We start from the raw sequence: 26,640 nt of genomic DNA, 5'->3' as shown, positions 1-26,640 counted from the left end.
CTAAGCTTCACGTCTCGTAACGAATCCAGTGCACAGTTTCAGTCAGCCCCTGCTCGGCCTCAGCCTGGACTTCCCTCCCATTGCGACTCCCATCAGCGCGGCTATATCATCGCACTTCTCCCTCCTTCATAGACGGCGCCTAGCCTTTCCCAGGTGACTCCTGAATAGCCTCGCATCCCTGAAATATTCCACGGCGAAGCTTTTGAAGACGTCGAGGACTGGCTTGACCAATACGAATGCGTCGCTCTGGTAAATCGCTGGAACGAAGAACAAAAACTTGCACATGCCTATTTCATGCTAGAAAACACCGCTCATACTTGGTATGCAAACAGGGAAGCGAGCCTCCAAATGTGCAATTTTCGTCGTAAGCTCCTCAATACATTCTCATTTCATTTCATTTATTATCACCTTGAACGCCCGAAGGCATTACACAAGGGGGGGCAATACAAACATGTGTAAGAGTGCTTTCGTGCAAAACAACGAAAAAAAGAAAAAGAAACATTGCTGATTTTGTACGACTTTAAACAATCAAAGAAAAAATTCGAATTGAAAGAAGTAACACGGCAATACATTCGCAATAAAAGAAACAAAAGAAAAAGACTGGGTGGAAGGGTTGACAAGGGTAGGCTATTCCGAGTGGTTTATGATGGGTTCATGAACGACGTACACTGGGAACAGGAAGTTATTCAAAGTGATTTGTTAGGTATTCACAAAATTTTTTGCAGTCAGTACAGGTAACGAAGTTGTCAGGGAGCGCATTCCAATAAACGATTGCATCAGGAAAGAAGGAAGTGGTCATGGCAGATGAGCGGCCGGGTAAACGTGCTATGGCAGAGCTGTGACTTATGCGAGAGGAAGTTCGTAATGGTGTTTTAAGAAGGTGGTGCCTTGAGCGCGGATTGTAAAAAAAGAGTGCAGCAAGCAAAGATGTGATCTGATGCGGCGAGACTTCAGTGTTGGCAGACCTATTGTTTGCTTCAAAGAAGTGACAATGGCGTACTGTGAATAATGTGAAGTGATGAAGCGGGCGGCTCGGTTTTGAACGGATTCCAATGATGCGGCTAGGTAATCTTGAGATGGATGCCAGACAGCAGAAGCAAATTCGAGTTGTGGACGTACAAATGTCACGTATGCGAACTTCTTTACCTCTGGGGATGCCTTCTTTAGATTTCTTTGTAGATACCCGAGTGAGCGCGCAGCTTTGCGACGTATTGTTTCGATATGTGTTATCAAGAGAGCGCTGATGTTGACAGAGCTAATGCGATAAGCGGACTGAAAGGGAGTGCGCTTTCGGGTAAAAGACAGATTTGCATTTCGATAAGTTGAGAGGCATGTGCCATTTTTCGCACCATGACGAGATGGCATCGCTGCAGGCAAAGAACATCGTTAGAGGAGTTAACAGTGTTGTAAACTACGCAGTCATCTGCGAAAAGTCGTAGTTTACAATGTATGCTAGTAGGCAAGTCATTTACATAGATTAGAAATAATAAAGGGGACAGACAGGCGCCTTGAGGGCCGCCCGAAGTCACATCGGTAAGAGGTGAGCGGTGATTGTTTGTGGAAGTGTATTGTGTGCGCCCGGATAGGAATTGTTCAATCCATCTGAGTAAGTTATTACAGATTCCAAGTCCAGATAGTTTTTGGAGTAAGAGCTTGTGAGGCACCTTGTCAAAAGCTTTTGAGTAATCTAAGAAAACGGCGTCGATCTGCAGGTTCCTGTCCATGATAAGCAGAATGTCGTGGGTGAATTCGGCGAGTTGGAAATCACACGATAAGTGTTTTCGGAAACCATGCTGAAATGGGTAGAAAAAAATTATTGCTTTCAAGGAATTTCATTAGGCTTGAGGCTATAATGTGTTCTAGTAATTTTGAGGGGATGCTTGTAAGGGAGATTGGGCGGTAATTGGTAAGGTTCGAGCGGCCACCTGATTTAAAAATGGGAAAGATATTAGCTTTCTTCCAGTCACCGGGAACGGTCCCCGTTTCTAGCAGAGTATTAGTGCTGATACATGAGAGGTGTTCTTCAGAAGTTTACTACTAATACCATCACAGCCAGTAGAAGATGATGGTTTAAGTCTATTGATTAGGTTAGATATGCCCTCCACGTATATGTCTAGGTCTGGCCTAGTTTGCACTGAAGCAGTAAGTGTTGGCAGGTCAGATACGTGAATGGGAGCAGTAAATACAGAAGATTTAGGGCAGTTGCGCATTCATCATTATGGATAGGTTCACCACCGAGGTCAACGAGTTCGATGGTGTTAGATCTGTCTTTAGTGGAGAGCATGCGCCAATATTTGGATTTGATTGGAGATTGGAGTAGATCGTGACTGTTAAATTTATCTTTAGGCTGACTAACCTCCTGAATATACAGTTTTACGCATGCGCGATACCTTTCCCACGCTGCAGTGTTATTACTTTGATTTGCTTTCCTGTAGAGACGTTTTTTACGTTTAAGAAGAGATTTTACACGTTTCGTGAACCAAGGGTTGTTAGTCCGATTTTGCGACAATAGTGGGTATGTACTTATCTTTTAGCTTTAACATTGCGTTTCTAGATAGCTCCCAGTTGCAGTTCACTGAGCGTGACCAAAAAGTGGTCTGAAAGTTTTGCCAAAATGACTCTAGTCCACTGTTTATGGCCTCATAGTTACCTCTTCGGTAGTCTCAAGCTCGAACCAGAGAGATTATGGGCAACAACCTATTGAGGCTCGCATACAGAAACCAAATGAAACCATTGCCATGTAAGCGGAAAATATGGCCCATCTGTTTTGCTGAGCTAACCACAATATGACTGAGGCAAAGTGCGTCATCTTATGTGGGGAATTAAGGAGCCACTATTTGCTGGTCGTGTAGGAAACTCGCCAACAATGGACGACGAATTCATCAAGGAAGCGTCTGTCATCAAGCGGGTGCTTCAGCAACATTGCCGCCACTTCGACTGCCAGCCCAACCCCATGCCAGTACGCTCCGCAGCTTAGATTGTTGACCACACTTCTTTATGGGGCATGATTCGGGACATCCAGCGTGTAGAGCCGAGAGCCCTCAGCATTTTTCCTACAGAGTCGCCGGTTGTTTCTGTTGCCGAAGTCATGAGCCAGGAGTTGCGGCAAGCCTTCTCCTCACCAGCCCCATGTCCAGAAACACGTCCGCTGACTTATGCCGACATAATCCGACATCCTCCCTCTTCACCGCCGGCAATGCCATTTCAGCCACGGCCCGTTTCCATGCCGTGGTGGCAACAGGAGTCTGTGAAATGACCTGCAGTTTGCCATACGAACTTGTGGCATACGGCCGACCGTCAACCACTCTGCGTCAACTGCGGCGAACCAGGCCACATTGCCCGTTACTGCCCCCATCCAGATGCTGGAGCCAGCGCCTTTTCACCTGCCGCTTCTCTGCACTTCGACGACCGTCGCACCCCGAACAGTGATCAGCTGTTGCCCAGCACCTCCACCAGCGTCACAATGTCAAAACAGGGATCGTAGAGCACTGCTCAGGAGGCACCGCAGCAGGTCACCTTTCTAATACTGAGCACAACCGCGACTTTACTGCACCTTGACAAAAACGCTCATGCAAACTCGCTTTGTCCCCTTCTTCATCAGGGTACAGGGATGGCAAAATGTACGTTTCAAACTCACCCATGATGCCTGTTTCATCATGGGTTCCTCAAGGCTCAGCACCGGCTCCTCTTTTATTCCCGCTTTATATTAATGATCTCCCCTTACGCACCTCATTTAAAATATGGCTTTTTGCAGACGATTGTGTTTTATATCATACAATCAAGTCTCCTACTCATCATGTTGTCCCAATACTTTCGCTGACTTCTGTTTATGGTCCAAAGCACGGCAAATGAACATAAGCTTTTCCAAAACTGCCTCCATGTCCTTTACATGACGCTCATACCCTTCCTTCTTTGCCTATACCTTTAATAAAATTTGTTTAAAGGGACCCTGAAACGGTTTTAACGATTTTGTACAAACATATTGAGTCGAGTAGGTCCTTCTGATCATTAATTGACGAATCTAAGTGCTCCGCATAAAGCGTGTAATTTATTATTTTGTTATAAAGATGTAAATCGCTGCCGATCGCAGTACACTGCTCAGAGCAATTTTCAGCCGCCCCTACCCATATGACGTAAATCACCCAATTGACGTCAGTAGGGCCAGTTATCCGATTGGCTGCCCAGGGCACGTAACCGATAATTTTTCCACCTTTATGGTGAACAAATGATGTTCGTAATAGCTGAAATGTTAGTTGTTTCTATAAAAAGAAAGTAACAGAAAGAGAGTGCACACGACCAATTTCTCACTACACTTAAGTACTTCTGGCACACAGCAAGCATCGTCTGCTTATGTTACAACGTGCTCCATTTTGACGAGAGCTCCGTGGTCAGAGTCGGTCTCAGTCTTTTTGCGAGCACTACGATTCGACTTTGTTGCATTGTGGATTGCAAACGTAGCGACTGGCAATATGTCAAGCTGCGACATCGTGTCCCTCTGCAAGGCAGCAGACGAGCGGACTGGCTGCAACGCATCGGACTGCCGCTATCCGATCGGCGCCAGGATTTGCGTGTTTGCAGCCATCACTTTACACAGGAGGATTACTAACGCAATAGCGTTTCGCGAGTCCGGTATTGGGGTAAATGCAAGCGCAAGGGGACAGGGCCTGGCCACTTGACCATGTCGTCTCACGGGATGAGCAGAAGCACAAATGTGAATGGTCTGCACGGTGCAGCCATCTGGTGGCACAGTGCTCAACCACACACAGTAGCAGTAACGAAAAGTATTCTTCTTTGCTACTGGTGCAAATTTTTCACAGGAATGTAATCATTAAATCATTAAAACGCTCTTTTTGTAAATTAAGAATTTTTTAGACTTGGTTAGAGCAATAGAGCGGCCTAGTAGACTTGGTTAGAGCGGCCTAGTAGCAACGACAGCGGCCTCAAACTTACTGAAGCTGCGAGCCAGCTTTTCAGCCAGCCCCCTCTTTAGACAAACACTTGCATCGCAGATTCCTCGTTGCCGTTGCATTCTCTGCGCACGGACACGGTAGTGTTGCAGAAGTTGCGGGGCGCCTTTTTCAATGCGGGGTGCTGTTCTCGTCACGACAATTGCATTCACGTGGCACAGCTTCTGCCACTGTCGGGCCTGAATCACCTGTGCTGTCGCTTCCCTTGTCGTCCTCATCACTCTCGCTAGGTGACACTTTGGCAACAACAGAGGCAACGATGGCGAAAAGTCGAACCTCATAGCCAACATCTCTTTGCGGTCACAGCAGCACTGCTGAGCAACTTCTTGCATTCCAAACGCCACATACTGTAGTCAACAGTAGACCCATGTCGCATGCCAGCGCAGACTTCGTGTCACGTTCGATAGCACGAACAATGTCCAATTTTTCTTCTATGCCGAGCACCTAGCGTCTTTTTTTTATTCAAGTTTCGGCAATAATGCAAGTCCTTGCTTCCACGACGCCACAACACTCTCTGGCAAGGAGTTGAAACGATGATGTGGCCAAGCCCGTGACATTCCCATAAGGCAAATGGGGCCGATTTTCGCAGGCTACGCTAGCATCGCCTGGATTCTAACGGTAGTTGCACTGATAGCAGAAAAACGTTTATTTACTAATAATAGATAATGTTTTGAATATTATTCACTTACAATCTAAATTTGAATATGACAGGCGACGTCCGAATTATTTCTAGTTGCTTAGAAAGTTAAATGTGTATGGAAAGCGCAATGACCCTTGTGAGGAGTACCACACAGTAGACGACGGACACCGGCGTCCTCTGCTTCTGCTGTTGCGCTGCCCGCTTGCTTTGGCCAGGCATATCCCAATATATATATTCTTATTTAGGACTCAGAATTAGCTTGTACATTTACCTTTGAAGGTTGGCACTGCTGCATAGGCCAAGCGAAATCACAGCAGTAATCACACTAACTTGCTGCCAATAAACAGCTTTATTATAACATCATCAATGTTTACGTGAAATAAAAAGCATGTGAATAGCGTTTCAGAAGATATACTGGTGCGTAACATGCATAGTTGTTTATGCGCAAAAATATACTATGTACAGTCTCGCCACACATTTCTGGTGAACACAAGCTGTCACTGCTGAATGAAGAAATACATCCAACCACATAAAGCCGTCGCACGCTGGTATGTTGCTAAAGTTCCTCCACTTTTGTAGCTGAAGATGTCATGCCAGTTCGTTCACAATATTCATAAACTGCAACTTCATTTGAGCCAGTGCTTCCTGTTTGAGCAGAAACGCGTAGCTTTCACAAGGGTTAATACTGTCGCAACTATTGGTCTTTTGGTCCAGAATGCCTGCTCTCTCTCTTGCAGTTAACCATTCGAGAAGTCACGTTATAGAAATTTTCTGCATTTAAGCTGAATTTGCTTCGAAAAGTTTACAATTTCAGATAGAAATTATTTTCTGTAGGTGCTGGTTTGATGCGTTGCAGATAAAGTTTACACAATAAAGGATTAGATGGCGTTTCGATTAGCGCTGCCCGCGGTGCACTGTGGTCATTGGGGCACCATCCCAAGGCTTGGACGCAAAACTGGCATGATATGGCTTCCGCACAGGGCGCTTGGAGGCCGCTCCGATCTCCGAGGCTTGTTCTTCTGCTGGGCCGCCCGAGGAGATGACGTACCACCGTGTTTGCGCGACGAAAAGTGGAAACACTACGTGTTAACCAATACATACGCAATAAGCTGGTACGGTTAATGCGGATACAAAACACATTATGTTCAATAGCCACTGAGTCGGGGATCTGACTTTACTACTTTTAAAACAAAACTACTGTTTAAGTGAGTACGGTTTAACGAGGTTTTACTGTTAACACTGTGATGTAAAAAACTAGAATCAGTGCAAAAAAGGCCGTGCGTTCTGTTTGTAGGAGATATGAAAAGGGCTTTTCACCGGATAACTCTTCCCCTACTTGGTCTCACTCCTCTTGCAGGGGGTTTCAAATTTGAATGCCAAAAATTCCTTCACACATTAATTCCCTTCGTCTCTCCTCTCTACATAACTATTTCACTCTTTCCAAACCCTCATCTACAAGGAGTCACCGTGCTCTAAATATCTCAACCTTTTTTTGCCCACACTGATTCTTTTAAATACAGCTTTTTTCCATCAACCAATGAAGTAGAATTCATTATAGGGCAACATCCCTTCACTACCACTGAAAAAATTAACACAAGCTCGTTCATAAATGTTCGCATGTTTGTTGTTCATCCCACTCCTGCAATAGCCTCATTGAGGCTGCAGTATGTATAAATAAATAAATAAATAAATAAAAAGTATTCAAGCTATTAAACTGGGAACGCTTAGGAGGAAGAATAATGCCGAATATCTTAGCAACCTTTGGTTTGCAGATGACATTGTCCTGTTCAGCAACACTGGGGATGAAGTACAACAAATGATTGAGGACCTGAACAGAGAGAGTGTACGAGAGGGGTTGAAGATTAATATGCAGAGAACAAAGATAATGATCAACAGCCTGGCAAGCAAACGCAAGTTCAGGATCACCAGTGAGCCTCTAGGGTCTGTGAAGGAGTACACTTACCTAGGTCAATTAATCACAGGGGATCCTGATCATAGAAGGAAATTTACAGAAGAATAAAAATGGGTTGGGTGCATACAGCAGACATTGTCAGATCCTGACTGGAAGCGCTGTCATTGAAAAGAAAGGTGTACAATCAATGCATTCTACCAGTGTTGACATATGGGGCAGAAACTTGGAGACTGACAAAGAAGCTCGAAAACACGATAAGAACCGCGCAAAGAGCGATGGAACGAAGAATGTTAAGCGTAACTTTGAGAGACAGGAACAGGGTGGTTTGGATCAGAGAGCAAACGGTATAGCCGAAATTTTTTTAAAAATGGAGCTGGGCAGGTGATGTAATGCGTAGGTTAGATAACCAGTGGACCATTAGGGTTACAGAATGTGCGCCAAGAGAAGGGAAGTGCAGTTGAAAATGGCAGAAGACTAGGCAGCGTGATGAAATTAGGAAATTCGCAGGTGCTAGTTGGAATTGATTGGTGCAGGACAAGGTTAATTGGAGATTGCACGGAGAGGCCTTCGTCCTGCAGTGGACATAAAATACGCCGATGATGACAATGCTGATTTCAGAAATACGTTGTCGCAAAAAGTACTCAAACGTGTTCAGCAGAAGCCTAGTTATTAGCAATCAAACATCCCCTACGTGGTGCTCCTGCTCCTTCTTCAACGATTTGCACTGCGAAGGCTTCGGCGAAGCGGGGCCTGCCCGCAACGGTTTGCCTGCTGAACATCACCATGGTGCATAGTTCAAGTTTGATTATGGATGTTCACACAGACGCCACTACTTCCCATTTTGGCACATACGATTCACCAAATGCGGTTGTCTTCAGCAGGCTGCACTGCGCTCAGTCAGCGAACTTGTTGTGGCACCCCCTGGCGGCTGCGGTACCTCCACTACGTAGCACACTGCAGCTACATGCACCTGCAGCGTTTGCTTTGTGCACTACACGGTTTGAGTGTGCGCTCATGCTCACACGCTCCAGTCTGGCGAAGCTACATGATGCGGACTGGCTTTGTCCTGCACCAGCTTGACTGACAGAAAGTAATCACATCGAACTTGCTCATTTTGAAACACTGTCAACAGCTGAATACCAAGCGAAGTCTGCAAAGGCGTTTAATCAGGAATGGCCAGGAGTGAACACACGCCGGCATGCGTGCGTGTGGCCCAACCTTAAGTTTTGCATGGTTCGAGGCTAGTTGAGTGTTCAAAACTAGTCAGAATTAGTGAGACCCAATGGCTCTGACACTGATAAGCAGGGTGGCCAGTTTAAATCTCATGCAGGTCGACATGGTCGAGCATGAGCAGACAATAATTGGCTTCTTCTGGAAGACGTAGTCGTCAAAATTTGAAAGCAACTTCTTGCTTACTTAAGCCTAATTAATAAAGGGAAAATCAGACATCCACCCGTTCGTAGCAAATCCTACAAAGGAAATCCATACAGGTTCCTCGAAAGAAAAGCCTCGCAGTTTAAGCCTGTTTCAATACACAGTTACACTAGGAAGAAGCAAACTGATCCAAACACCCTCCTTGATTGATGTCAGATATTAGCCAATAGCATCTGCATATGAGAATTCGTTATATTACAAAATAAAGCACCCAGAAAAGAGTGAGAGAAGCTGCTGTTGAAAACAGAGCATTAGAGAAAAAGGTGACTTCGCACTCCACTTGTGAGCTCCACCTGCCGCACAGAACTGCAAAATTAGGCTGAGATGTTCTCAGCACTGCACGCTATCCGCAGACTGTTTTTTCACCAAGCACAAGAAGTGGTACGCGACGAGCGATTGCCAAGAGTGATTACAATGGAGTGTGTTGTGTGCGCCATCAGAATGCGCAAAAGGTAACGCCGAGGAGCTTAAAAACCAAGAACTCGAAAATGCTGTCCTCTGAACGACTGAAAACAGGCTTTGTACCCACACATTTCTCGTGAGGGCTAGTAGAAGAGATTCTGCGAGTGTCTAGCATGGACTGGCTGAGAGCCTGTGTTGTGGCCACCTCTGTATGTAGCGTACTACTGCCATGTATGTCAAAGCTAGTTGCTTTTGTTCGTAATGTCACCCATTCACCACTTTCGCACGTTTCCCCTTTACACACAAGTATTCCTATAAGGTCTAAATACCAACACGACACATGCTTGTAATTCACTTTGTTTAGCTGATGCCATCCGGTGGAGCTTCGTACGGGAACTACTACTGCTTACCTGGTGCGACAATGTCGGATGAACACACAAAAAACCCCGAACGAGCATTTATTTAGAGCGAAAAACATTTACTCATTTACAAGGTGTCTTGCATCTGCTTTATGAAATTGCACACAGCACTGATTCGAGGAGGCTTGAAAACATTGTTCGTAGTCATTTTAACTAAATAAACGATTCTGTACTCATGTGCGGAATCATTTAGTTAAAACTAAGCGCGATTGAGTTAACAGTTGACACTGCGCACGACTGGGCAGCATAACAATAAAAAAAAAAGTGGCGCAGCCGGCGTTGCACATGCCCAAAATCGAAACCGGAAGGAGTTAATTCCTCCCGCTTGGTATGCTACAGTCAATTCGGCCACTGGGCTATATAGGAGTGTCCGCTCTTGTTGAATGTCTATGACTATACAGCTTTCAGAAGTTGTTCGATATATAGAGTAATTTGATGTAAATGGGTTCGATATAGTCTGGTTAGACTATATATAAAGTAGAAACTCGTTGACAGACTTTGGAAAAAAAAGATATGAGAAACAAAAAACTACTAAATGGGAAAACATTCGATCCGAAGTAACCAAAAAACTTTGACAAACTCAACTACAGTTGACAGCTACATAATGAGAAGCGTCCCATGGATCACTGCTGCACAAGACGCCAACGAGCCCCTGCAGCCCGAGACAGGTTTTGTTGTTTTCCTATTGCGTGGCGTTTTAAGTGGGCAATGGGAAACTAAATCGAAATCGAGTCGGTGGCCGAGGCCAGACGCCTGCAAAGCAAAACATGATGTCCACATCGCACCGCCTGCAGCAGGGAATGGTGGCGTGTTTGGATTATCGCTTACTAAATGCTACGAATGGCACTATGCACCATGCATTGTGAAACAAATAGGCAAAGATGCTTATTGCAATAGGATTGACGGTGATAGCTGTGAATGCTGCATGTGACAACCGCAGAAAAGATCTGCTGGTACCGAAATGAGAAACTGAGTGTGCGCTGGCATTTTAACGCAAGACTGGCGAGTATTGCGGTTAAGGTGCCGCGGCAGGCAGCTATATACCGTTCTCAATTGCTCTCACGCCTCGCGCATTTTCTTGTTTACATGGGATCTAGTGGCCAGAAAATAATTGCGGTTTGCCGACGTACTGATCAATCAGGTGATAGAAAAATGTGCGGAATATAACCAACCTTTATATATAGCTTTCATTGATTACGAGAAAGCGTTTGATTCAGTCAAAACCTCAGCAGTCATGGAGGCATTGCGGAATCAGGGTGTAGACGAGCCGTATGTAAAAATACTGAAAGATATCTATAGCGGCTCCACAGCCACCGTAGTCCTCCATAAAGAAAGCAACAAAATCCCAATAAAGAAAGGCGTCAGGCAGGGAGATACGATCTCTCCGATGCTATTCACAGCGTGTTTACAGGAGGTATTCAGAGACCTGGATTGGGAAGAATTGGGGATAAGAGTTAATGGAGAATACCTTAGTAACTTGCGATTCGCTGATGATATTGCCTTGCTTAGTAACTCAGGGGACCAACTGCAATGCATGCTCACTGACCTGGAGAAGCAAAGCCGAAGGGTGGGTCTAAAAATTAATCTGCAGAAAACTAAAGTAATGTTTAACAGTCTCGGAAGGGAACAGCAGTTTACAATAGGTAGTGAGGCACTGGAAGCGGTAAGGGAATACATCTACTTAGGACAGGTAGTGACTGCGGATCCGCATCATGAGACTGAAATAATCAGAAGAATAAGAATGGGCTGAGGTGCGTTTGGCAGGCATTCTCAGATCATGAACAGCAGGTTGCCATTATCCCTGAAGAGGAAAGTTTATAACAGCTGTGTCTTACCAGTACTCACGTACGGGGCCACGTACGTAACCAGTACTCACGTACGTAACCTGGAGGCTTACGAAAAGGGTTCTACTTAAATTGAGGACGACGCAACGAGCTATGTGATAGGTGTAACGTTAAGGGATAAGAAAAGAGCAGATTGGGTGAGGGAACAAACGCGAGTTAATGATATCTTAGTTGAAATCAAAAAAAAGAAATGGGCATGGGCAGGACACGTAATGAGGCGGGAAGATAACCGATGGTCATTGAGAGTTACGGAATGGATTCCAAGGGAAGGAAAGCGTAGCAGAGGGCGGCAGAAAGTTAGGTGGGCGGATGAGATTAAGAAGTTTGCAGGGACAACATGGCCACAATTAGTACATGACCGGGGTTGTTGGAGAAGTATGGGAGAGGCCTTTGCCCTGCAGTGGGCGTAACCAGGCTGATGATAATGATGATGATGATGCTCCCATTAGCAGTCACTGCCAACATCACAGTACGTCGTTCTTTTTCCGTGCCAGATGCTCTAATAAGCACACTTCATGCACCTTTCTCCTCTACATTCATGTTTCTCGGCATGTTGAAACAGGGGGAGGTCTGATCTGCATTCCAAATCTGGGACAAAATGAAGTTCTTTTGCTGCCGGAGCCGTATAACAAAAGGGTGAAACTCCAGTACCTTGTCCTCGTATACTGAGGGCAAGCACTGGCACAACGTTGTGCGCCTTCTCAGGGCGAGTCCATGGCATCGCATAAAGCACATTGCCCATCCGGAGCTTGCCTTGAAATATTTTGCTTCGAAACCCTGCACTTGGGCAATTCCGCGCACCTCAGACTGCACTATGTTGTGGAACACGGCACAACTGTCCTGTCGAAGGTCCGGTATGTGCTGAACGAGTTGCTCCTCCACTTGCGGATACTTTCCGGACTTTGCATCGCGGAAGGCCAGTCCTGACTTGTTAGTGGCCTAAAGTTTTTCCTGCTGACCTCGTTAGTAGCAAATGCTGGTTTCTGATACTGAAATGTCTGCTTGCACAGCACGGTTCCCATGCTCGAGTGCATAGTGCACAGCTTGCAGTTTGAATGCAGCCGTGCAGCTCCCGTACTTCCCCGTTGAACACATGAACCGCAAGCCACTTGCAAAATGGCAAGATTTGGCATTTTTCTTTGCCTGTGTGGAGCATTGAAGGCGATGGCACTGTTGCTTGTGTTGAGTCGCCCGACCTCCGAGAGTCGTCCAGCTCGAAAAGCCGGGCGACTACATCTACGCGGTAGTTTGGGGGGGGGGTTATCGACAGTTGATGGAAGAAATATCTTGACGGAAGAAGCGTTCACTCGCATTGAATAGCGAGCTCACAGTCACCAAGTGAGATCTGTTAATGTTTGCTGAGTGTGCATGACACCGATAAAACCATGAATTTTACTTAGCGTAGTTGTCTCTTTGCTATCACCATCAATGATTCGCTTTTTTTTTTTTTTTCAGGAGGAATATCTGTATGTTCTCACACTTTTGTTTTTGATTTGTGGCCACCAGCTGTGGGCAATACCATATTTATTAGAATCTAGGCCAATAGTTTTTATCAAATACAGTCAAACCCGGCTATATCGAACTCGCAAAAAAACGCCTATCAGTTCGATATAGAGCATAATTCGATATAAGCCTGCTAAATAATTGGATGTCATAAAAGCACATACCATTTATAAAATCGCTTTGTTAACGAAACTAGCTTAGTTTGGCATAAATTAGTCCTGCATTTTCTTCTGCTTGGGCAATTTCGCTGCCTGCGACGCACGCATTTCCCCACGTTGTCTAAGGAGTCCGAGCATCTGAGTCCGCAACCTTCCGCATTCGCGCAGAAGCGCCGGACTAATGCGAGTGCACCAATCACTTCGGAGGATATGGGCAAAGGACCGTAGTTGCTTTCCTCAATGTGGCTACTGTCATTTGTGCTCGGTACGATGTCGGCGATGTAGTCTTCGTTTCCGGGCTCTACCGTGGTCGCGACACCATCATCTGCACTCACAAACTCGTCCACCGTTGATTCGAATGTCCCGGAAATTTTGACAGCTCGCTCCAAACTTCAGCAACACCGGCAACGGCTTCGTCGCATTCATCAGAATTTACAGTCCTCACCGAGCACGCGGAAACCGGCACGTATGATGAGCCCCTCATACACGGCCGTACGTATGCGTCGGGCGCCATGGGCACCGGGTTGCGAGTCTGGCCACTTTAGCCCTAATCGTGCCGAGAGTGCTCCTCGGAATCTTGCACACTGCGGGGACATCCAACTTCTCATCGCGTTCAACGCGATTGATTTCGAGCTTCACGACGAAAGGCGAATTCTGCCGCTTCATCACGGCAACACTGCGGGAGAAGGCCCACAAGGCGCAAACACGATAAACCAGAGAAGCAGCCAGACAACTCGCACTTTCGCAATCTTGCACGAAGAGAGCACAAGAGCTTCTGATTGGCTGTCTGAGCAAGCGCTGTAGGCGGGCCAGGATCATCTTTTGCTGGGGAGTGTCGCTAGATAGTGATCTAAAGAAAGGAAGGACGCTTGATTCTGCAACCCGTGTGGGAGCACGGCGAAGCGTCGTCAGGGGAGAGGAGTGGCAAGTGAAAGATGATAGAAAAAGAGGGAGGATGTGGCCTAATAGACTCCACTATGCGCGACACGGGGAGTGTCGACGGCTCGACCGAACAGCCCGAGGCAGCGCGGTCACGGTAGGGAGAGCGGTTGGATGGAGCCGCGCCGCCAGGTTTCCCCGCTACCGCGAGGGAAAGCCAACTTCTGGGGGCACTTTTCCGCCGCTTGACGTTCGATATATCGGGAGTCACTGCAATATTTGTTCGATGTAAGCGTAATTTTTGCTATATATATTCATTGTAACTATACCGTGACCAGAAATTGTTCGATATATAGAATAATTCGATGTAAACGGGTTCGATATAGTCGGGTTCGACTGCAATCGTATTCCAAACTCTAGGGTCGGCTTATATTCGAGGATTTAGAAAAACGCACCAGTTTTCATTGAAACTGCTAAATATGGTGCATAGCTAGCGCCACCTAGAAAAGTCAGTACCGCAGCCGCTACTAGCCGTGCCAGTAGCCAACCGTACACAAGCTAGGTCGCCATTTTGACCTGTGTCGTGTCGGCCGTATCGGGGTGCGGCGTGGTGTTATCGCGATGGCACCAAGCAAGAGATGCCACTACAGTGCCGCTTTCAAGCGAAAAGTTGTGATAGTCGCAGAGGCATCATCGAATCTTCAAGCCGGGCGGGACTTAAGCGTCGACGAGAAAAACGTCCGTCGTTGGAGGGGACAACAACAGCAGCGTTTTGCGTGTGCCACAACGAGGATGGCATTTAGCGGACCAAAGAAAGGTCGTCACCACAAAGTTGAGACAGTTTTGGTGGACTTTGTTCGGATGCAGAGAGTAGCTGCACTTCCAGTGACAACAGAAGTGCTCCAAGCGAAAGCTAGGGAACTTTCAAGGGAGCGAGGCCTAATGCCAAAGGATTTCAAAGCCAGCCGGGGCCGACTTCATAAATTCATGAAGCGCTTCGGCTTCAGCCTCCGATGTCGCATTTCAATCACCCAGAAGCTGCCAAGAGATTTCGAAGAAAAGCCGATAGCTTTTCAGCGCTACATGCTGCGAAAGAGAGAAGTGGCAGGCTACAACTGTGGGCAAATCGGCAACGCCGACCAGACGGCTGTGTATTTTGATATGCCAGTGGCGTGCACCGTGAATGAAAAGGGTGCCAAGGAGGTTAAGGTGCACTCTGTGGGCTACGAGAAGCAGCGCGCAACTCTGATGCTGTGCTGCACAGCTGATGGACATGGACAAGCTGATGGACAACTCCCTCCTTCGATGATATTTAAAAGGAAGACACTGCCTGCTCGCGAAACTTTCCCATGAAATGTCATTGTGCAGGCAAATGAGAACGGGTAGATGACGGGTGCGATGGTGGAGGAGTGGGTTAAGATTGTGTGGCGACGGCATCCAAGAACCCTTTTGACAAAGAACTCGCTCCTTGTCGTCGACTCTTACCACGGGCACTTGACCGACAACGTGAAGGCTGCGCTCACCCAAGCGAGCACGGACCTCGCTGTCATACCGGGCGGCATGACAGGCCAGTTGCAGCCACTTGACGTCTGCATCAACAAACCTTTCAAGGATCGTCTGCGGAAATATTACACGGACTGGATGACTGACGAAGACCACATGCTAACGGCAACGGGCCACATCAAACGTGCATTGCTATCCCCGCTGGCAGGCTGGGTAGCTGCAGCGTGGGACGACATCCCAGGTACTTTGATCGTGAGCGCCTTTAAAAAGTGCAGCATATCTCATGTGCTTGACGATACTGAAGATAGTGCACTGTTTGAAGGTGACAGTGACAAGGAACACAGCGACGACGATGTTGAATGAGCTCTGCACGTTCACATTCAATAAATGCTGTTTGCATTTTAAGAACGCTGTCCTCACTTTTTTTGTTCGGCCTACATTTGAGGTAATATTTTTTTTTTTTTTTTGGCTTCGGACTTTAGGGGGTCAGCCTAGATTCTAGTAAATACAATAAGTGCAGTCAGCCATGGCATCTAACATTTACAACGCCGCGCAACACAACATGCTAATCTCGAATGCCGTGAGCCACGTCAAAGCATTCCTCTCGGTGTGATCCACACTGCACTGCATGCACTCGCACTCATAACCACCCATGGCCTGACCTTGCGATTTTGATGTAAGTGCTTACTGACAAGATACTACCCACCAGGAATGCTCTGAGAATTTGTTAAGTTTTACGCTGCAAGTACAACTTTATTATATCAACATTTGACTGTATATACCTTGCCTTTTGGATGTGAGTAAACAGTTGTTAGCGCATGATCTTGTGAGTCTGTTTTTACTTCGTCTTTGTTTCATGAAACCATGGATCGCAACTTGGCTTCAATGTCTAAGAACCAGCTACCCTACACACAACTGTTTGCCTATTGTTGCATGCATTTGACCTGCTTCATCAACACTGTGCTTGACAATGTTGGCAAACGCGCTGATTGAGTAAGACTTAGGCAACAGCCAACCCTTAGCAGCAACCGTGTCGAGCAAATGGACAAACTTAACCGTAGACAAGAATGGCACCTTGGGAACGATGTCCTTAAAGGAGTTGCGACGCACAGGCTTGGGTGATGGCTCCAGCACCACCGGTGCAACAGGCTGTGCGGCCAGCTCTTCTGGTTCTGGTGGTGGCTTGTGTACCAGAATCGGCTTCTGTGGGCGCCTGTTGCGCACCGGGGGAATGATGGGTGAAGAGCGTGGGACAGCGTCACAAGTCAGCTCATCATCCTCCTTGGGAATCAGCACCACCTGCCATTGCATGCAAGCACAGGTGCCAAGGTTGAGAGGCATGAATTAGGGAGCAAACAACATGAATACAACTGGTGGTCTATACTTCCCAAGACTTGACACAGACTAGCTGGTACATGCTGGGAATGGGATAAGGCAAGAACAGAGACAACAAAGCGCTATGCTGCAACTACTGCTTTTGCACATAAATAAAAGGATCGTGAATGTAATGCAAAGGGGGGACTTTCAGTCTCTCGGTAAAAGAAAAATACAAGTACCGTAGTCACAATTTCTTTGTTTGATCGTAACTTCTTCGATTGTAACTGTTGGGGACTGCCATTGCAAAATACAGTGAAAGAAAAAGTGTATGCACAATTTAGTCATTACTGTTGATGTCATTTGTCACACTCTGCAAGGATGTCATCGTCCTCCATACGACCAAAACTATTGGACAAACGGTAGTTCATAAAGGCCCGCAGCACAATTGAACATGGTAATGACATGTTTGATTGCGTGGGTCATAACGCAGTGGTGCCTAGTGGATTAGCTCACTCCAGTTTGAAGTGGCAGATATTTTCTTTTAAAACTTTGTTATAGTCATGCCATAAAACTTAATCTAAGGGGAAGTGCGCCCTGAAGCTGGAAAAAAAAACTCAATTGTATTTTTGGAAATACAGTAATGCTTATGCAGTAGACTTCCATTTATTCGATGTTCAGGTCTTGGCCAATGTCTATACATTTCTATGGGACCAAACTACTGTCATTTTGATCCTGGAAATAGCCTTCTCCCGAAAATTCAAACTTGACTGGTCAGCACACAAGGGCCCAGCGCCAATGGTGATCCCAGTGGAGATTTTAACAGTGGCAGTAGCGATGACTGAGGACATTCTACATGCCCTGTCATCAAACTAATACTGACTTTTTATGGATGCTAAGTAGAAAATAAATTTCTATTCTGTTTGCTGGTATCATCTTCACATGAGTCGAAGGCATACAATATTTCTCTTTCTGAAGTACAGGGCTCGCGTTTGACTTGTGATGTTGTATGGTGTATAATGGCACAAGGGCCAGCTATGGCCAAAGAATGCCATTACATATGGTAATGAATTGTGTAATTATGTATAAAATGATCAAACGGAGTTGAAAACGTAGATGCGATGTGGCTGTAAGGAGGCCTAAAATATGGGTGCTGTAAACTGCATAATATATATATGCATCAAAATAATGACAATAACTAACAATAAAAAAGGGCATAAAAGTTTTGGTATGAAGAAGTGGCATAATAGGACGCATAATGCTGCCTTCACAGTGCTCTTGAAGCAAAGCACGAGCTGAGAGGCATGTGCTGTAAATATCAGTGCAGCTACAGCCTCAAAGGCGAGGTTGTGCTAAACATGACCCTGTCAAATGATTTGCAAGATGTTAACTTCACCTAAAAAGTAAAAACTGTTTCCAGGTTAGAAAGCACTAAGAAAAAATGCTGGATGAAGTGGAATACGCTGATGATATGCAGAATGAAAATACTTATTACACTCAGTTTGTATTTCCCTGTGCTGGACGAGGACATGGAGAAGTGTAAGGCTGTCGTCACCACACTTTCGACATGACAGAGGATCACTTCCTATTAGTAGGTAAGAGTGAGTGCAGAAGGTATGACCTATTCTTACTCGACAAAGGAGCACTTCCTTGTATCGTGTTTTCTCCATTATCCAGTGCCCTAAGCGTTTGATTCCTACTGTATTATGGAGCTCTAATGTCATATGTTATACTCCCGGACAACTTTGTGTTGCTATGACGGGAAAGCTACGGTTGCATGGCTGCTGCACATGTATTACCGCGCCAAGTAGTCCGGCAGCACTTGACAGTGCTTTTGGTTGCTCAGAACAGACGCTGAATCGAAGCAGCTTCAACGTGCGATGGTTTCGCGTTTGCTCAGATGCGGAAGGGAAAATCCGCAGAATAAGTAAACATTTACACTCGGTGGTGTATTCTGTCTTATTTAACTATTGCTCATAAGGTCTTCATGCTTTCTCTTCCCCAGCCTAAACTAACATGGATTAAAATGTGGGATTCCCTTCATAAGTGCTCTCACTTGTGCCTGAGTGCAAATATAGTTTTCTGCTTTGCACCAGTAAAAAGTAGGCGTGTATTCGATTTCATGGTGTGTTAGAATCAAGGAAAATATTGCTGCATGAACAAACAGTGTGTTTTGCCGTTTCCAATGATGGAAGTGGCACTTGGTCTGTTGGAGCAGAAAAAATTGCAGTTTGGAGCAAGAAAAAGTTTTGGAGCAGTAACTTTCTCCTCTGGTGCAAAGAGGAAGCTCTGTATAAGTTAGTATTTCCTGAAACATTGCATTCAATATGTATTATACAAAGATGCAAGTATTTTCTTTTCAATTTAATGTTCCATTTTATTGTTATTATATAAAAATATGAAGCGCAACCTTAATCCCAAATCACAGTTAATTTTGCATTTCAATAAAAAGCTGCATTTCAACAGAAACGATACTATATATTAATTGTCCTCGTAGGTGTAGGTTGAATAGTATCTGCATTGTACAACTTGTGCATCCATGACCACTTCCCCATCCTGTTCTTGAACTTTTTTCTATGTTGGGGCTGCCTAGGTGTAATAAAAGGCGCCTTAATGCACTTGTCGCAATACCATTAAGCAACCACGAGAAAAGTGTGATCAGTAGCTATGCCCTTACAATCGTACGTCTCTATAATTACATAACAATTATTGTAATAGCAATTACCGTATTTACTCGCATAATGGTCGCACTCACGTAATGATCAGACCCCTGAATTTTGTCGTCAAAATTATATTTTTTTCTTTCCCGTGTAATGATCACACCCCGAACTTGTCGCACCGATATCGCACCCGAACTTGTCGCATGATATGTCGTGTGCAAGTCTAGCTAATGATGATTGCACTGACGATCTGTCAAATGCTGTCAAATGTTACGCAAACGACTCTTGAGGACATACCAAGTGGTCTGCACGCACCCAAGACTTAAGCAGATGCCCCATTTTATTCCTTTCATCACTTTCCGCACTTCCATGAATAAAAAAAGTGCTACAACCAAACTTGAGTTGGCTTTATTACTTGTAGGCTTTATAATGGCTTTGGCCAACAACAACAAAAAAGGCGCCTTTCGATTCTTCTCGCCTGCACTCGTGGGCACGCAACAAATCGCGAGCGGCAGCTATAGTGGCCACATTTACACTGATACATTAGAAGGGTACCCTATTCATACGCCGACACTTGTAACACAGCTAAGATATTTGCCCACCCTTAGTGGAAACACGCCATATTACAACAGTAGTGAAGACAAATGCCACAGTTTCCGCAGCATGCCCGCCATGTGTTTCTATGTCACTGGCAGGGCAAGTACCCGCGCCCATCTCTGTTTCGGTCCCCTCAAAGTGGACATGGCTACGTTATTGTCGCAAACTTGCCGATATTAACAATATTATTCATTACTTATACAGGAGAAACTGTTTCAATGCGCATGATGTACTCATGAGAAGAAAAAAAATCGCGTTCACTGCATTCGGTTTGCTCTGACGGCCACCATATTTGTTTTTGTGTCCCGCACTGTTACAGCAGTAGTCTGTTGACCTGTTGTCATCCGGTTTTTGCATTTTACGCCCATCAAAGTGCGACCTACCCAGCCAGGATCGACCTCCCATCCTCGAGCTGAGCAGAGCAATGCCATAGCCATTGTGCTACTGCGGTATGTCGTGATGTGTGAATATGCCTCAAAATATAATAGTACACCTAAGAGGTGAGGAATGCAGCAGGATCTGATTGAGGTGGTCACTTTTTATAGTTGTGCGATGTCTGGACCTGTTGGGAAAACCACAGGAATTCGTTCACACTGCAATACCAATTCACCGTTTGCTACTACAGTCAACTCCCATTAATTTGATCTAGAACGAGATCGGTGAAATTGGTTGCATTAGCTAGAGGGTGGAATTACAGAAGAGCCAGTAATAAATGCAGCAACACATTGCCAGTTCATTTGGAAGTATTCTAACACGCCCTGGTATTGAAGACATTCAAACAAAGTAGAAATCCAACGTGTGCCCATTTTTTAGCATGAGAAATGTAGCATGTCTTCTAATCTAGCAATAAGAAAATAATCAAACCAGCAAACTTTTCCCTTAAAACCGAAATTTACTTACACCTAAGGTACATTGTCATGACCTTCAGACAGCACTCTGTTGCTGTCATGTAGCCTAACATGTCCTCACATAGTCTATTGTGCATTTATCACATAACTTCACAACAATCGCAAACGAGATGGTGGGGCACACCTAGCTTAACCACTTGGCTAGATCATCCTGCAACGCATGCCATTCTCCAGAATGCTAAAAACGCATGCTGTAGCTTGTTGCCCCTAGCTCAACACTTAATGGAACTTTTTGTTTGAATGTGCTTTCGTAATCAGACTCAGTGGCATGTTATCAGCATGTTATGCTCATGCTACTAAGAACTAATTCTGTAGTCATCGTGTGATGGCGATTGTATCACGCTGGATAGGCGAGCTCTGACGGTAGGTTGTTCTGAATGCATTAACTAGAATTGGGTATAAACACCGTAATCATTCACTGTCAGCTGCTGTTTTTGCTTGAAAATCTTCCTTTGGCAAGCAGAAAGTAAGCATATTCAGAAGGAAACGATGTGTTGGAGTCATTCACTCTCCTCTAAGCTTAGCTAAGAAACACTACCACTAAAAGGATTGCTATTGGGATCATTAGGGTCAGGTGCGTGCATGTAGACCAATCAAGCTCCGATTATCTGGCGACTGCCAATTTTAGGATAGATATAACAAAATTCAGGGCTCATAACAATGCATGGAGGTCAATTACGTGCTTAATCGCCTCTACCTGAAATCCATCGACATCGACAGCTTTACTGTTTTTTAGAGCAAGAAATGTGCATACTAGTTCTGCTTCATCTGTAGGTGCGAGAAAAATTGTGTCAGTATTATGGTAATTAATGTTAGTATGAGCAATGCTTCCCAGTGGTTGCACCGCATTAGCAAAGTGCTCACTGAAGTGCTCGGCTAGATGCACACCGGAAAGTTTGTTCCCATTAATGGTTATTTCCGTTAATGTATTCTTACCCGCTTTGCGGTTCAGTGCCTGATTGATGGCTTTCCAAACTTGGTTTGGGCGCCGTCGACAGATGTCAGAAAACATGTGGTTATAGTAGGAGGCCTTTGTCTTTTTCAACGCGGCAGTTAGTTTGTTTCTGTAAGTTTTAAAGGCCTCAAATTCCTTAATATCGCGTGTGCGCAAAAAACTTCTTAAAAAGGCGACCTTTTTTCTTGATCATATTGATATGCTCGTGCCCTACCCAAGGTTTTCTTCTTCTTCTGTTAGCTTTGGTGCTTACGTAAGGAAAAGATGTGTTGTAATGACTAGTGAATATAGAGAAAAATTCACGATAGCTCTCATTTGGGTCTAGCTTATCGTAAACAGAAGACCAATCTTCCCTCAGCGTACGCATGCGGAATGAAGTCATATTTCTGCTAGACATACATCTATGTTTAACGATATCCTGGCAAGTTATTTCATTTTCAGTAGTTTTAGGAAAAGCAATAAAGACAGGACAGTGGTCACTTACGCCGGCGCATACCGTGCCAGCTGCGCTTACATCAGTGTCTGTGCTGACGATAAACAAGTCTAGTATGGACTGGCAAGTTGTCGTTACGCGTGTTGACGTAGTAATGACGTTATTGTAGCCACAAGCGTAAAGTTTGTTAAGGAATTCCCGGGAGGTCAAATTATCCTTGAGAAGGTTTATGTTAAAGTCGCCACCATTAGAGTGTTATACTGGTGAATTGTTGAGTATTTTAACATCTCCTCAATAAATTCCAGGAATACACTCGTATCACCAGACGGTGGGCGGTAAAACGCCACGTACATGTTATTATTGCTCTTTATGCAAAGCACTTCATAGTCGGCAGTAATGCACGTAAATTCCGGGATTATGTCGCAGAGCATGTGTTTTTTTACGTGCATTGCCACTCCGCCACCACGGCGACCACTTCGATTGATAAAATAATGATTGTATTCAATCATATTTAACATGTCGCTTCCTTCGTGATACCACGTTTCAGTCAACATTATCACATCGAACATGGAGTTGAATTCATTAAAGAATGTGCTTAACTCATCGAGCTTGGTGGCGGCGGAACGTACATCGAGGTGAATGGCAGTGAAAACTCATCACAAAACTTGGTAGTAATTGCATTCATCATCATCAGCCTGGCTATGCCCACTGCAGGGCAAAGGCCTCTCCCATACTTCTCCAACTACCCTGGTCATGTACTAATTGTGGCCAATTGCGTTAGCGCCCCCTCTATCGCGCTGACACCTGGTGAAGTCACGTATTTAAACAGATAGAAATTGTAATGCTTTATTTTTTATTTTTTTCAGGTGACCATGCTCTTAGTTCAGTAACTTGCTGTTAGAACACCCCATGTGACTGTCTTATATTTTCTGCGCATGCCCTTTCTTGTATATATACACATGATGTGGCAATGCAATAAAGTTTGCTGGAAGTACAGCGCTGTGTATGTCGTACATCGCAGTCCTTGTCCTTCACGCTGTACGTTATTTTTTATCATGAATTACCACCTAGCCCAAGCAACCACCCTAGTTCAGATCTGTGGGTTGCATCAATAATTGGCTTTAGTGAAGGGTCGTGCTGTTGTTTGTACTTGAAGACAGCAAAGTCAGGAAAGTACGATGAAATTGTAGTTAAGTAGTTGTCGAAATCATCACCATCAGTACCCTCGCTCTGAGAGGGAAGACGAGATAAGCAGCCGGCATCTGTGTGGCACCGACCCCTCTTAAACAACAGAAAAGTAATTCTTGAAGATGCAAGGTCCACCGAGCCAACCGCCCTACTGGGTCTCGCAGTACAACGAGCCAGCAGAGAGAATGATGGTCGGTGACAATCTCGAAATGGCGGCCATAGTATAAAATCTGAACTTCTGAATGGCGAAAACAACAGCAGTTCCGTGACGGTAAAATTGCTCTTTGCTTTTGTCAAAGTACAACTTGAGTATGCAATGCCGTGTTGGCGTCCATCATGAAACTGGACGAGCATAGCACTAATGCCCGCACCACTTGCATCAGTATGTAGTTCGGCGAATGCCTCTGGATCGAAATGGCAAAGTAGTGGCCCAGAGGTGAGCAAAAACTTCAGCTGATGGAAAGCAGTCTTGCACTGAACAGACCTTATGTAGGGAGTATCCTTGCGGAGAAGGTCAGTCCGTGGACAAGCAAGCTGGGCTATAATCTTTAATGAAGCTGCAAAAATAACAACAAAGGCTCAGGAAACTTCTGAAGTCTTTCACTGTCTTTGGCTGCTTTTAAAGTTGCAAACAGCAGAAACCTTTTGGGGATCTGGCAGTATACCATCCTTGTCAATGAGATACCCTAGCACAAGGGCTTGACGCTCACCGAAAGGACACTTCTTAGAGTTTAAAATGAGGCCAGCCTGTCGGATGCAGTCCAAAACAACGCCGAGCCGCTGGTTGTGCTCGTGAAATGAGGCCAGCCGAAAATAATCACATCATTCAAATAACAACATACAAATCTCCCATTTGAAACCACGGAGGATGGAGTCCATAAATTGTTCGAAGGTTGCTGGGGCATCACATAAGCCAAACGGCACGACATTAAATTCATAGTCCATCAGGCGTAACAAAAGCAGTCTTTTCTTTGTCAGACGGGTGCATCGGTATCTGCCAGTACCCGGACCGGAGGTCAATCAACGAAAAATGCAATGCAGAGTGAAGGCAGTCAACAGCATCATCAATCTGGGTTAAGGGATACACGTCTTTCTTTGCGACGGCATTCAAGCCGCGGTAGTAGACACAAAATCCCTACGAGTTGTCTTTCTTTTTCACTAGTACAACAGGAGCTGCCCAAGGACTGAAAGACTCCTGAATAACGCCTTTCTGCAGCATGTTGCCGACCTGTTCGGCGATCACTTTTCTTTCCGTGGGAGATGCGCGATAGGGTTTTTGACGTATCAGAGTTGCTTACCCTGTGTTGATGCGGTGGTGCATACAGGATTCCGGCAACATCCGAGAACGCTCGCGTTGAGTAAAATCAAATACTGACGTGTAGCAGGCGAGCACTTGTTGGAGTACGTCCTGCTCGGAAGACTACAACTTATTTATCACACATCGCAAGTGATCTGAATAGTTGGGTAATGGTTGACTGATGTCTGAAGAGGCTGCAACTGTTCGTACATCAAGTGTGGCTTGCTCCCCAAATGTTGCCAATTTAAGGAGGGAAGCAGCCCTCGAAAACCGAAAAACTGTGAAAAAGTCTATTTTTGAAAAACCATATTTTTTCGGTTGTATGACTCAAACTACCTGTTCTGTAATTATGAGAACCCAATTCAATGACAAAGTACCAAAAAAAAAATGCTACTTTTGAAGCCACCACAGTCCACAAAACACGCGCAAATGCCGAAATGAAGTCAAACTTAGCGCGTGTGCCAGTCCCGGCCCATGCGGCCTGCCCGCGCCATCTTGTTGTCGTTTTGACCGTGAATTCTTTGTCTCTGTTTTGCCGCCTTGCAAAATGCTATCGTTGGCGCGGTTGAGGCGCTATTGGCGTTTTCCCGCGATGCGATGCGGAGCGCTGATTGGTCGGAGCAGCGCGTTCAAATCCTGCGGGCTAAAGCGTGCCTGCCATTGGCTGCTGCGCGGGCGGCGGTGGCTGCTACCTTTGCTGCCGCGCCCGCCGTGCTCGCGTCGTCATTGCCCCTTGCTCGGTCTGCCCCAACATGAGCTTGCCTTGTGCTGTCTTCTAGGTTATTTTCTCAGCTCTCTCTTTTTTTTTCGCTAGTTCTTTGCTGCGCGTGATGCCGGCAAAGCCCAAGACAATGCAGATGTTCAGTGCGCGGGAGCGCAATATGCGTCTTGTACGAGCATCGAACTTCCGATCTTCCACAGCAAGTGCTGACTGCGTAGACGCTTTTCAGCGGCGGAACTATGCTGTCGGCTGTCGCTAGTCGAAAATCCGACGTTTTTATTCTATTCCTGAATGACTTCTCCAGGAGGTAACAGGCTTCTTTTGAAAGCTGGTGCAGTTAAATTATAATAAGCAATTAGTTTTTGATGAATGTGGTCATTACTGGCTACATCAAATTCAAGGTTGTCTTAAAATTTTTTGGGGGGAAATTGAAGAACATGGCTCTTTAGCCCCTTGGGACATCTATCAAGGGATCATCACAGTGAATTTCAGCTTCCTACGATGTCCTGGCATTTCTCCAGGCTCTTCCTCAGGCATATACATGAACCACCTAGTTAGACCTCAATAACTATGGAACTAATACACACATCTTCGTGAAACTTTGCAGTTCTGGATAGTTCGGTGGTATGAACGTACCCTGAAAGATTCATCCGGGTATCTTAAAAAATAAAAAAGTTCCGTCTCCAGGGTAGCCTCCCCAGGGTGTCTAGCAAGTTGACATTTCCAAATTCCCCGAGTTTTCCAGGTTTTCCCCGAGTACCTTCACAATATTCCCTGAACGAGCCACAACTTTCCTTTGTGTCAAGACAAGCTGACACCATGTTGCCCGACGCTGTCACTCTCTAGTAAGCATGTTGAAACAAAAAAAAATGACTTAATGCAGTTTGAATAGTAAGGAGTAATGTC

At 45.4% G+C, this 26,640-nt stretch overlaps 1 protein-coding gene across 14 annotated transcripts in view; it reads right to left on the bottom strand.

Moving 5' to 3' along the window:
- The window catches only part of LOC126535675 (uncharacterized), a 364,982-nt gene that overhangs the window by 275,810 nt on the left and 62,532 nt on the right, over positions 1 to 26,640 (bottom strand). For all 14 annotated transcript variants that reach the window (XR_011895591.1, XR_011895592.1, XR_011895593.1 and 11 more), the window contains exon 4: positions 16,736 to 16,960. Coding sequence is in view for 11 of the 14 variants with exons in the window: in XM_050182488.3 (XP_050038445.1) it covers positions 16,736 to 16,960 (225 nt within the window). In the remaining 3 variants the exon portion in view is untranslated. The remainder of the gene's footprint in view (positions 1 to 16,735; positions 16,961 to 26,640) is intronic.

Source organism: Dermacentor andersoni, chromosome 7 (genome assembly GCF_023375885.2).
Source record: "Dermacentor andersoni chromosome 7, qqDerAnde1_hic_scaffold, whole genome shotgun sequence".
NCBI lineage: Eukaryota > Metazoa > Arthropoda > Arachnida > Ixodida > Ixodidae > Dermacentor > Dermacentor andersoni.
The sequence above is the reverse complement of the archived record's forward strand: the minus strand, read 5'-3'. Positions and strand labels throughout refer to the sequence as shown.